The 13,074-nt window shown below is 50.9% G+C and overlaps 1 protein-coding gene across 3 annotated transcripts in view; it reads right to left on the bottom strand.

Annotated features, from left to right (window-relative positions):
• DNAAF1 (dynein axonemal assembly factor 1) overlaps positions 1 to 12,996 on the bottom strand; it is a 22,960-nt gene extending 9,964 nt beyond the window's left edge. For all 3 annotated transcript variants that reach the window (XM_019413048.2, XM_019413047.2, XM_019413050.2), the window contains exons 1-7: positions 12,745 to 12,996; positions 10,456 to 10,591; positions 9,620 to 9,711; positions 7,706 to 7,927; positions 7,411 to 7,577; positions 4,503 to 4,624; positions 1,463 to 1,629 (exon numbers count right to left, since the gene is read on the bottom strand). In XM_019413048.2, coding sequence (XP_019268593.2) covers positions 1,463 to 1,629; positions 4,503 to 4,624; positions 7,411 to 7,577; positions 7,706 to 7,927; positions 9,620 to 9,711; positions 10,456 to 10,591; positions 12,745 to 12,874 — 1,036 coding nt within the window. In that variant the 5' untranslated portion in view covers positions 12,875 to 12,996. The remainder of the gene's footprint in view (positions 1 to 1,462; positions 1,630 to 4,502; positions 4,625 to 7,410; positions 7,578 to 7,705; positions 7,928 to 9,619; positions 9,712 to 10,455; positions 10,592 to 12,744) is intronic.
• Positions 12,997 to 13,074: the final 78 nt, after the last annotated feature.

Genomic DNA, 13,074 nt, shown 5'->3' with positions numbered 1-13,074 from the left:
ACTTAAGTCTAAACAGAGGTGCCCGGCACCTTAAGTCTAAACAGAGGTGCCCGGCACCCCTCTTCACCTCGCCAGGGCCGCTGCGGGCCGTGCGGAGGGGCGGAACCGGGCGCCGTCCCTGCTGGGATCTGTGACCATGTCCGCGTGCTCACCGTGTAAGCACACGTGCCCGTGCCTGGCGTTGGTGTGCAGACACCTATTGACGCCCCCTCCCCACAGATGGGCAGAGGACGATCTGTGTGCAGTGAAATAGAGCAATAGAGTAGTAATAGACAACCTTAGTATCCGTCTGACTGAGGTACGGGATAAAGGCACTGACTAAGCCCGGCGTACAGATGCTGGCTGATGTTACTGCTGTCAGCGGCCCTACACGTGGGGCGCGTGAAATCCATACAACTCCACGTTGCTTTGATATGAATTCCGTGTTCATTTGTGGTAGACGGAGTAATGGCCCCACAAAGGCGTCCACATCCTAATCCTAGAACGTGTGAGTATGTGACCTCGTGTGGTAAAAGGGACTCTGCCGAGGAGATCAAGGACAATGGGGCGATGATCCTAGATGATCCAGGTGGGCTCGATATCACCACATGGATCCCTAAGAGAGGGGGGGCAGGGGAGTCAGAGCTGGAGAGAGAGTTGAAGGTCTTGCAGAGGGAGATGGAGGAGGCGCCACAGGCCAAGGGACGTGGGCACCTCTAGAAGCCGGAAAAGATGAAAGAACAGATTCTCCCTGGGAGCCTCCAGAAAGAGCGCAGCCCCGCCCACATCTTGATTTTAGTCCCATGAGACCGTGTCAGACTTCTGACGTACAAAACTGTGATCATAAGTGTGTGGTTTTAAGCCCCTACATTTATGGTTATTTGTTATGGCTGTCATAGAAAACCAATGCATCATTTATTTTGGAAAACTAGGCTATTTTAACACAACTGTGCTTTCACCACCGGGAAGAGCTGGGGGCAGGTGGGTGAGGCCACATGCACATGGACCAGAGAGGTGTGAATGAATGGTCAAAAATAAATCAATCCCGGGGGCGCCTGGGGGGCTCAGTCAATTAAGCATTTGGCTCTTGATTTCGGCTCACGTCACCATCTCACAGTTGATGAGTTCAAGCCCTACAATGGGCTCTGCACTGACAGCATGGAGCCTGCTTGGGATTCTCTCTCTCCCTCTCTCTGCCCCTCACCCTTCTCACACACACTCTCTCTCTCAATAAATAAACATTACAAAAAAAAATCACAGAGTTGAAAGACCAAGTTCGCCAGCCCAGATCTCTCTCTCTCCCTCTCTCAATAAATAAACATTAAAAAAAAAAAAAAACAACCCAGAGTTGAAAGACCAAGTTCACCAGCCCAGATCTCTTGCTCTCTCTCTCTCAATAAATAAACATTAAAAAAAAATCCCAGAGTTGAAAGACCAAGTTCACCAGCCCAGATTTCTAGTCTAAACAGAGCCCCGAGCGTACCTTCCTCCTGGCTGGCTTTCTGCAGTTTTCTCTCCTCTGCCCGCTGCTTAATCATCGCTAGGGCTTCGATGCTGTCTGTGATCTTCTTCCTCTCTCTGCTCTCCCACTGCTCTCTCTCTTCTTTCTCAGCTGCGAGCCCGCCCCTGGCCCAGGCCTCGGCACAAGCTCTGTCAATGAGGACAAATAAAAACACCAGAAACTGGGAAGGTTTGAATTTTCGCAGGTTAAAAGTCAATTCAAAACATACACTGTCCGACCAAACTTGCTCATTTCCCTCAAATCAAACTGAAGGCACATGGGACATGTGGCCACAAGGATTCCAGATAACACGTGCACACCTATGCCTTTGATGGTTTGCAAAACCCTCCCGATGTGATGCCAAAAGAAGCAGCAACAAAAGAAAAACAGAGAACTCGGGCTCCGTCGATATTAGAAGTGTTTGTAACACAAGAATACCATAAACGAAGTAAAAAGACAACCCACAGAATGTGGGAAAGTATTTGCAAAGTATAGGCCTGCTGAAGGATGTGTAAATAGAATACATAAAGAACTTCTACAACTCGACACAAAGACCACATAATTTAAAAATAGAAAAAGTTTTTTTTTAAATGAAATCAGAAGCCACAGATGGGGAGAAAATATTTACAAGAAAGATAACTGGGAGATGGCTTCTGTCTCGAACAAACAACTATGACAACTCAAAAAAAAAAAAACCACACACAAAAATAAAACAGGCAAATGACCTAGACACGTCACCGAAGAAGATAGGCAGATGGCAAAAAAGCTCAGCATCCTATGACATTAGGGAATTGCAAATGACATCGATGAGATCCCACATCACACCGACTGGAAGGACTGAAACTCCCAAACACTGACACCAGATGCTGGCGAGGACACCAAGCAGGGAGTCGCTCGTCGCGGTGCTGCTGCTCTGGAAGGGAGCCAGGCAACCTCAAGGCTAAACGTAATCTTCCCAGGGATGCCTGGGGGCGGGGGCTCAGTCTGTTAAGCATCTGACTTCAGCTCAGGTCATGATCTCACAGTTTGTGGGTTCGAGCCCCGCGTCGGGCTCTGTGCTGACGGCTCGGAGCCTGGAGCCTGCTTCGGATTCTGTGTCTCCCTCTCTCTCTCTGCCTCTCCCCTGCTTGCGCTCTGTCTCTGTCTCTCAAAAATGAATAAATGTTAAAAAAATAAAATAAAATAAACGTACTCTTCCCGTACAAGCCAGGGTGATGCTCCTAAGTATCCCCTCAACTGAGATAAAAAGACATGTCCACACAAACACCCACACACGAACATTGGTAGCAGCACCCTTCACGATAGCCCCAAAGTGGAAACAACCCAAAAGTCCATCAACGGATGGATAAATACAATGGGGCATTTCCAAATGGAATATTATTTTGTGACGTTGTTTTGGAATGGATTACTGATACATACTGCTGTGTGGACGAGCCTTGAAACGATTTTGCTCAGCCGATCACGAAAGCCCACACGTGGTGTGATGCCATTTATATGAAACATCCAGAAAAGAAAGAACCCACAGAGATAGAGAATGAGGGATATCAGCTAATGACTAAGAGTTACTTTCCTGGGGTGACAAAAATATTCTAGAATGGGTGTGGGGGTGGGCGCACAACCCTGAATACACTAGAAAGCACTGACTTGTACACCTCGAATGGGTGAATTGTTCTAGGGGCTGGGGATACGGCAGCAGGTGACCCAAGAGGTGACGATACTCGCTCTGTTAGAACTGCCCTTTTATGGGGAAAGACAGACCCTAAAGAAGGAAACAAGTATGCCAGAGGCTGATGTGTCCACAGAAAAGAAATCCGGTTAAAGAGACCCCGGGTGGAAAAGGTGCTTCCGAGATGAGGGGTGGGGTCGGGAGGGCTTAACGAGGTGACGCGTGAGTAGACACCTGCAACACCAGTGAAGTGCTTCCGGGGCACGGAGAACAGCCGGTGGCTCGCTCCATCAGCCAGGGGTGGGCGCGGTTAGAACTAAGACCCAGGGGACTCGGGGCCCTGAGCCAGAGCGTGGGGTCTCACCGCCAGGGGTCCGGCTCCCACCCCTGTTCACCCTTCCCTGCGGGGTCAGCCCCGCCCCGGGTGGGGCTCCCGCTCTCTCCTCTGAGCCCAGCTCTGCTCAAACCCCACGTGGAACGAGGACGCTGCGGTCACATTGTCCCCACCTTCCAGGTGAGGAATGTGAGGCCGGGGACGTTAGCGGGCCCCTCGGAGCGGACAGAACTCAGACTGCCCAGAAGCAGGCGGTTTTGTTTTCTCACCTGGTTGGAGAGGAGGCTCTCACTTCTATTGGAAATATTTGTCGGTTGGATTTAAGTTTGCGAGTTCAAGAACATATTACCGGCAGCCCGTACTACTGGGGGCTTACTCTGAGAGTCAAAAGGGACTTAAATTAAAAACACAGATGAAAGTAGTGAGTCCTGGGAGTCCTGGGTTCGATATTCTTAATATAAGGAAGAGCTCTTAGCAACCAGGAAGGAAAGGGCCTCCAAAAGGAGCGCGGGAGAAAACGATGGGCGGAGACGATGCCCCTGCCTGACGCCCGACCCCATCAGTTACCCCCAAATAAAATGAGATACAGTCTTCGCTCTCCGGTTAACCCGGCAAAGATTTCTTTCACGCGGCTATGTCTGCTGAAGTTATGAACTTTGCAAACTTGCTAAAAAACAATTAGAAAATACTCACAAGCGCCTTTGAAAAGGCTCAAAGCACAGTCCTTAATCCAATAACACCACTCCCAGAATTCCGCCTTATGGAAATCAGCAGGAGCGAGGCCGGAGACTTACACGCGAGGATACTCATCAGGGGATTACGAAAAAGCCAATCTATGAATAAGCGCTCGAAAACAGGGAATTTCTTATTATAAACAGTCATGCAGCCATCAAACTTGTTTCCTAAGAATGTGTAACGATGTGCGGAAATGCTCCCAAGTCCGAAATTTGTACGAGTTTACTGTTGAGTGTGCACAACAATTCTGTATTAAAATGTGAGCCACAGGCTCCCCCCCTCCTTACCTGTCCTTTGGGAAAACTGGTCTGTCATCCAGATAGGTGAGATGTTTTAGTCGTACGGTGACTGTCCTTCGATAGTTAGCGATGTGCTTGATAACGGGGTTTCCCATCAAATTCAGTACACGCTGTAAGCATGAACCAAAGCCGTTACAAAAACAGGGGTGTGACTGAAACGTTTCACGCGTGCGGTGCTCTGAGAGAACAAGACACAGCGCGTGTGCCCACGCCATCTCCTCGCGACTTTATCAGGGAAGCCGGAGGGGTCTCCTTACTTTTCTGTCCCCAGGGCTGATGATTATAGAGCAGCGCTTTCCTGCGCTTGAACTCCAGATCTGGAATCTCACCGTCCTTCCAGAACAGCCTCGGAAGGCACATCCGGAGGCCTCTCCGCGTCGGCGAGGGCCTTGTTTTGCTCAGCCAAGCCCTTTTGCTGACATTAACCTCGGTCTAATTGATCGTCTTCCCTCTTCCCCGGCCAGCACCCATTTGAAGAAAGCATACACCGCAGCCAGGCGGACAGGAAGCACTGACTTAGGGAAAGGATGGAAAGTGCTGGATGTCGTTGGACCAGCGTGGCCTCCCCCCGTCTTTACACACCGTCTCCTCCTTCCCGGCCTGCGAAACTCAGAGAACTAACTGAGCGGCCAAGGTGATATCCAGGAGCACCATTTAAAACTAGTTTGCCTGGGGGCGCCTGGGTGGCTCAGTTGGTTAAGTGGCTGACTCCAGCTCAGGTCATGATCTCGCAGTCCGTGAGTTCGAGCCCCGCGTCGGGCTCTGTGCTGACTGCTCAGAGCCTGGAGCCTGTTTCAGATTCTGTGTCTCCCTCTCTCTGACCCTCCCCTGTTCATGCTCTGTCTCTCCCTGTCTCAAAAATAAATAAAAAACGTTAAAAAAAAAAAACAAACTAGTTTGCCTGAAGGTGTGAGTTTTCTGATCTAAAGTGGTTTGTGTTATTGGTGAAAATAAATACACCATACGCTAGTTAACGTAGCATTCCCCAAACATCATTCTCATACCGCCTTCTCCATTCTCATGGTGTCTTCAGGGGCCAGCGCCGCAGGGCTGGGGTGGGGGTGGGGGGCAATACACCCAGGGGCAGGCACTAAGGGGCTGCATTGCGTGGGGAGGATTTGAAAGCGATCACAACGTCACTGTAAAGCAGACTGCTTTTTGGGGCGCCTGGGTGGCTCAGTCAGTTGAGCGTCCGACTTCAGCTCAGGTCACGATCTCACGGACCGTGAGTTCGAGCCCCGCGTCGGGCTCTGGGCTGAAGGCTCAGAGCCTGGAGCCTGCTTCCAGTTCTGTGTCTCCCTCTCTCTCTGCCCCTCCCCCGTTCATGCTCTGTCTCTCTCTGTCTCAAAAATAAATAAAAAAAACGCTAAAAAAAAAAAAAAAAAAAAAGCAGACTGCTTTTGTCATGGATTGAGCTGTGTCCCCCCCCCCCAAATTCACGCGTTCAATTTCTAACCCCAGCATCCTCAGAATGTGGCCGAATTTGGAGATAGGGCCTTTAAAGAGGTGATTCAGATTACATGAGGTCATTGGGGTGGGCCCTTGTCCGGTCTGACAGGTGTCGGGGATTCGGGGATAAGAGGGGATTCGGACACACATGGAAGGAAGGACCTTGTGACGACGCAGTGAGCCGTCTGTCTACAGGCCACGGAGAGAGGCCTCAGGAGAAACCAGCCCCAACGACACCTTGATCCTGGACCTTCTACCCCCCAGAATCAGGAGAAAATGCATTTCTGTCACTTAAGCTGCCCAGTGTGTGGTACTTTGTTACGGCAGTTAAGCAACGAGAAAAAACAAAAAGTATTATACGACAGCTTCATATTATCGCCGTGTGCTGGCAGTTCTAAACTAGCCCTTCTTGACCAGCTGCTCAGATTGTTCCTGAACTGTGATTTGCTTACCATGCTTTAAAGCGACCCAGGTTTGCCTTGCACATCCATGCCCTAAGCGGTGAACAGTGAACTCAGGGGTTTTGGGTGTCCCTTGTAACGCTCTCCTTGTAAATTTCCTTGTCATACTTTCCTTTCCTCGGTACACGTGACAGCAAGGGTTAAATCGTATCGGACACTGTAGACATGAACCCGAGTTCATGATGCCACCAGGAAAGAAAAGCCGTTCACTGTCACCATTAGTGGTCGCTGGGTTCTTGACCCCCTTCCCCGAAAATCGATGAATAAAAAGAACGAACCAGACCTTCATCCCTGCCTTTTCTGTGCGAACTACGCATGGGGGAGCCATTAGACGAGGGGGTTCCCGGTTGCAGAAGTACGCCAGCTAACGTGGCAGGGACATGTGGTCTGGACAATGGCCACCGCGTGGCTCCTGAAGGAATGGCTCATCGAGGCGGTGTCCGCGTTCGCCAGTGGCTGCTACACAGCCGGGGCGTAGGGGTGGGGGGCCTCAACCGGCTGCAGCAGGCTGATGACACGGGGGGGGGGCCACCAGGCTGTCTTCAAGTTCCACCCAAGAGAGACAACCAGACATGACAGGCCCCGCGCCGTGCCGCAGCCTGGAGCTGCACTGGACCGCGCCTCCGGCCCCATCGGCATTTCACAAGAAACACGGGTCCAGCAGAACATGCTAAACGACACCACGGGGGTGCAATCAACCAAATCCGGAACGTGGCAAAGTCCTGCAAGGGGAGCCGGCTTCTCTGGCGGAGGAGCGAGAGGGGCCAGTGGGGGGTAACTGTGAGCAGTCAAGAAAGGAAGTTCTCGTCTGCCAGCGGCCCACGCTGAAACGTTTGCGGGTGAAATGACCCAGAGGCTGGGCATTCGAGCTACTCCAGCTCCAAACACCAAGAGGACAGACTGGGAGAAGGAAGAGCCCGGAGGAAAGGAGGGAAGAGAGATTCGGTATCTAAAGAACGCAAGTTTTGAGCGTGTGCACGTTTTACCAAGTCAGGCATGCTCTCCAGGACGCTCAGGATTTCGGGATCACTCAGCTTATTGTGGGAAAGGTCGAGGACGCAAAGTTTCAAACACTCCTTTAGATGCTGAATGTCTTCCACGGTCTCTAAGTGATTGTGGGACATCTGGAGCGTGTTCAGGACCGGCAGGCAGGCTGGAAGGTGAGGTGGGCAGAAGTAAGCAACAGGGGTATACAAATCCTCCAGAACCTCCCCCAGGGGAAAGGGGTGGGCGCAGGGGCACAGAGAAAGACCCCTGGGGGCGGGGGTGGGGGCATCTTACAGAGGTTTTCAATGGTCTTGATGAAATTGTTGCTCAGGTTGAGGGCATCCAGTTTCTGCAGAGGCTCTAAGTTCTCGATTTTATGAAGCAAGTTCACTTGCAGGAAGAGACATCGCAATTCGGTTTGGGCCTCCAGATTCTCGATTCTCTGTATCCCGTTGCACTCCAGCCAGAGGCAACGCAGCCCCGTGTACTCTTCGAGGTTCTCGATGCGATCGAAACCTGGTGAGAAGGAAGGGGGCGTCCGAGGAGGTCAGGGTCACCCTTGTGTATGCCTCCCTGCCAAGCATCCACACCTCCTTCCGCCGGGAACACCATGGCCACCTTCCTTGAGGGGCATTCCTCTCCTGGGGCTGCCCCATGGCTTCCTGGGGGGCCAAACAGAGTCTTAGCAGTTCACTGGGGGCCAGTCACACTTAGCCAAGCGGGGCCAACTTTGATAGCTGGGGGGTTTTGCTGGGTCCACTGGAGAGAGGTGGTCTTTTCGCTGGGACGGCCAGTCCGGGTAAGGTGGGGCCGAGCCCCGTAGCAACCACCTTCCCTTCACGGCCGGGAGTGAGTGGAGGCGATGGGGGGCCTTCCCGAAATGAGCCAGAAGCAGGTCCAAGCAGGGAAGACAGCCAAGGGAAGCCGTACCATGAGCGTGGGGACCCGGCTAAGCCTGAAAGGAGTGCTACCTGTGGGTTTTGTTTCCTTCCATTTTTCAGTTTTATGAGCCAAATTTAAGGTTAGAAAACATTTTCTTTACTTTAGTAACTCATTATCAATTTGTAGTTCATCGTTCCTCTGCTCTTACGCAAAGCCTTTGAAAGGTTATTTTTTTGCCCAAAAAAGTTAAAAAAAAATTTTTTTAATGTTTATTTATTTTAAGAGAGATAGAGAGAGACTGAGTGCAAGCGAGGGAGGGGCAGAGAGAGGGGGAGACACAGAATCCGACGCAGGCTCCAGGCTCCGAGCTGTCAGCACAGAGCCCGACGCGGGGCTCGAACTCACGAACCGTAAGATCGTGACCTGAGCTGAAGTCGGATGCTCCACCGACCGAGCCACCCAGGCGCCCCCCTGAAGAAGTTTTGATTAAAAAATTGTAGTATCGCTGATTAGCCAGAACGACCCAGCAAAGCTGTTCCTAGGTTCCTGGCCCTCAGAAACGGTACCAGACATTGAATTTGTTTTCATCGCTAGGTTTGGGGACAATTTGGTCCATGGCAGCAGCAGAGAATCCAGGGACTCCTCCCTCCTAGCTCTTGTACCTTCTGACTCTCTCCACTAAGTCCAACCTGTTGGGTCCTCTTTTTCCAACCTCTTAAAGATCGGTCCCCTCGGGATCCGCCCTGCGACATCATCCCATTCCCTGCGATTCCTACATTGGGTGCAGAATTTTGGAGGGGGCAACGTGGAGGTGAGGAGGCCAGTTAGGGGCCTTCCTGGCCTGGTCTGAAAAACGTAAAGTCCTTTAGAAAATATAAATCAAAGATCGCAACACGCTTCCCTGGCATCGGTACGGGCAGTGGCCCCCTTTATAAACTCCAGTCAGGGAAGACTTTTCGGAGAAATACTGCTTCTCCGTAAATCTCCACTCAACTCTGAAATTTCTACCTTGATATACTTTGAGAACTCCAGAGGATCCCAGCAAGACACTTTTGGTAACTTCGGCCTGATGCGACACTTCTGGGCCAGGTCCTTACCTTAAAACTTTTTTTTTAAATGTTTGTTTATTTTTGAGAGAGAGACAGAGAGCAAGCAGGGGAGGGGCAGAGAGAGAGGGGGACACACAATCCAAAGCAGGGTCCAGGCCCTGAGCTGTGAGCCCAGAGCCCGGTGAGGGGCTCAAAACCATGAACCGTGAGATCATGACCCGAGCCCAAGTCAGGCACTTAACCGACGGAGCCCCCCCAGGCGCCCCCAGGTCCTTACCTTTAAAGTGTAAATACAGCGTGTCGTTCAATGCTGGGGTAATGTAAAGTTGGTGTTGCTTGCAGAGTTTCTGTATAAAACGTTTAGTCATTCTGTTCCATGAGAAACATGAAAAGGAAATTCGTTGCAATTTGTCAGCAATTTGAAATTTCAATTTGCAATACAGTCCAGAACTTCTTCCCCAAATTCCAAAATATCCTACATGCCCGATAACTAATTTTTTTTTTTCTTCCTGGACTCTTTTAAGTTCTTTTTCAGTACGCCTTTTTCAGGGCCTCGTCCCGTATCATCACTTTCAGGAATCTTGAAAATTGCCGTGTAGGTTCTTTTTTTTATTTTATTTATTTTTTTAAAAATTTTTTTTAATGTTTATTTATTTTTGAGACAGAGAGAGACAGAGCATGAACGGGGGAGGGTCAGAGAGAGGGAGACACAGAATCCGAAACCGGCTCCAGGCTCCGAGCCGTCAGCCCAGAGCCCGACGCGGGGCTCGAACTCACGGACCGCGAGATCGTGACCTGAGCCGAAGTCGGCCGCTCAACCGACTGAGCCACCCAGGCGCCCCGCCGTGTAGGTTCTAATAAAAATACTTTCGACGGTGTCATCAAGAACGGCCAGAATTTCTTTCTCCAGGTCTGGCATTAAAGTTTAACATATTGTGGTTAGTTGTGCCACAGAGGCAGCGCCGTCCTGACTCCCCTACCAATTCTCAGACACCGGGGCCGGCTCTTTAACCTCCCCGAGCCTCAGTTTCCTTATTGATACAAAGGGGCGGTCACACGATCTTCCTTCCTCAGTAAATGTGCGCTGGAACTGGCAGCAGCATGCCCACATACCTGGGGCCGTGGTCTCCCTTGTCATCTGTCTGGTGTCCTAAGTGACCGTCTGCCCCGCTATCGCCACTCTGTTTCTGCTCGCTTGGGTAGCGTACGTCAGAAGGACCCACACGTGTTTCCTTAGGATCATTAATTGCTATAAAAAAAAAAAAAAGAGAGAGAGAGACTGGTTCCATAGAGGTCAAGAAGGGTAGAAAAAAAATTTGCCCAATTTCAGCTTGATTAGTATCTGTGTTTAGTATGGAACGTGGGTGACAGTTTGCAAAGCATCGGTAAGGACCGCGGGAAGTTTGCTTCCGGGCACGTCCTCTATAAAAGCTCTTGTACAGGTGTGCAAGGACATGTGTGCAAAGATATTCATTTCTGCGTTACTTTTAACAGCCAAAGAGTGTCAACAGTGCAAACATCCATCCATAGCGACTGGTTATATAAAACAATGGATCAGTAGTCTACCTTGGAAAAGAAGCCACTGGAGCTACATCAATCAATATGGACAATTCTTGGGGCGCCTGGGTGACTCAGTCGGCTAAGCATCCGACTTTGGCTCAGGTCATGATATTGCAGTTTGTGGGTTCGAGCCCTGGGTGGGGGTCTGTGCTGACAGCTCAGAACCTGGAGCCTGCTTCGCATTCTGTGTCTCCCTCTCTCTCTCTCAAAAATAGACACACATTAAAAAAATACGGATAATTCTCAGAAACGTGTATGAAATGAAAAAGCAAGTTTCGTCATAAGCCCAGGATAACATTCATACAAGTTTAAAACATACAAACCAATGCTCTGCACTGTTTAAGGATATATTACAGAGACAGAAGTGATTGAATTCATACAAAATTCTGGAGAAGGGGAGCAGAGAAGGAACTGAGGGCAGGAGGCCAAAAGGAACATCAACTGTATCTGAAATGCCTTATTTCTTAAGTTTAAAAAAGACTTCAAGCAGAAATGATAAAGTATTGATCATTTTCAATTCTTAGGGATGGTGCCTGGGCGCTTGTTATGATGTTCTCTCTTCTTTTGTAAAAGCTCTCGAAAGAAAAACCACAGGAAAAGAAACAAAAACGGTGAAAATATCGTTGGTAAGAAGAGAATGAGCACATTTAAAGGCACTTAATTTTTTTTTTTTTAGCGGTCAATCAAAATTGGCCAGTTCAAATGCACTTAACCTTTAAGAGCCACTGGCGACTGCACTCTGTGTTCCTGTGGTCTATCGAACCACCGAAAACACTCCGTGTGTGGGGCTGTGTCTTACACTCTTCTATTTCCCACTGCACACAATGCCCAGCCAAGAGAGGCACCAGATAAGTGTTTGTGGAATAAAGAGGAGGTGCTCCATATACATAATGATTGATTGGTTGCATGAATGACAAGAGCTAGCGTTGATTAATGGCCCACAGTAACCCAGCAACCTAATTATGATTATCCCTGCTCACAGATGAGGAGACTGCCCCCAAAGAGAGGTTTAAACCCTGGGCTGGCAGCCATAAAGCTGGTTAGTTGCAGAGCCGCAACCCATACCCAGCGTGAGCAGCTCCAAAGCCTATCTCTTTCCAGACGGCTACAAGGCTTCCCTACAGCTCTTTCATACAGGGCTTGCCTGGACAGGTCAGTGCTCAAGACACGTTTGTTGACTGCGTCCAAAAAATGAAATGCAAATCAAGTAGTTTGTCTCATCGTTAAAAGATTTCCCTTAGGAAATGGAGCGGCGGAATGGGAGCAGAGGGTGAAGGCTGTCTTCTAAACCCATTCTGGGAAACTCTGTGGAGGCAGTCACCCACTGACCCCAGAATCACCAGCTCCTCACTCACTCTCTACCACGGACCAGGCACTGGACTGGACATTGAATTCGATCAGGAAATCCTGCCCCAACACAGCCTGCGGTCTAGAAGGGGAGAGCCTTCGGTCTTACACGGTGGTAGCAACAAAGAGATACGTTGAAAACATGGAACAGGTGGGCGATGGGGGAAGGGGGTGTTGGGCAAGGGCTAGCGCTCCGGAGTCGGACTATGCAGCACGAGTCTGTTCTGTCATTGACCGAATGAGGGTGATCCATTTGGAGCCAGTTTCAAAACCTCTTTAAGTCCGTTTCCTCATCTCTATGAACTGGGGGAGGAGGGCCTACCGCAGAGGGCAGGGTGTAAGGCTCAAACGAGGTGAACGCTGGGCACGCATCCTTTAAAAAGTGTGTGCCGCTCCTGTTATTATTACTGTTGTTCCCGCTGGCTGGCAAGGTCAGGTGTGGTGCTGGGGGCAGCCCCTCGCCCCCCCTCGGCTCCCTGGGGCGGCAGTCGGCACCTTCCCTGAGGCCCCCCAGGTCTGCGTCCCCGTGGTCGCTCGCCGACTCCTCCACGCTCGGCTCCTGCGCGCAGCCCTGCTCCGCCGGCCCGTCCACCACGGGCTCCGAGGTCTCGGGGTGCATGCTCATTCCGGAAGCACCGAAAGCCCCGTTCCGTGGGGTCGCTACTGCCCCCGGCCCCGCCAGGGAGGCCCCGCTTTCCTCCTCAGCAGACCACTCGCGCCCGAATCGTTGGCTGCGCGACGCTTGCCCGGTTTCCACGGCAACCGCCGCGCACGCGCAGTAAGGTGGGCCGGCACGTAGGGACGCCGGGGGCGGGCCCCGCAAAG

The sequence above is a fragment of the Panthera pardus genome, unplaced genomic scaffold, assembly GCF_024362965.1.
Source record: "Panthera pardus isolate Hobbes unplaced genomic scaffold, ASM2436296v1 HiC_scaffold_19, whole genome shotgun sequence".
Classification (NCBI taxonomy): Eukaryota; Metazoa; Chordata; class Mammalia; order Carnivora; family Felidae; genus Panthera; species Panthera pardus.
The sequence above is the reverse complement of the archived record's forward strand: the minus strand, read 5'-3'. Positions and strand labels throughout refer to the sequence as shown.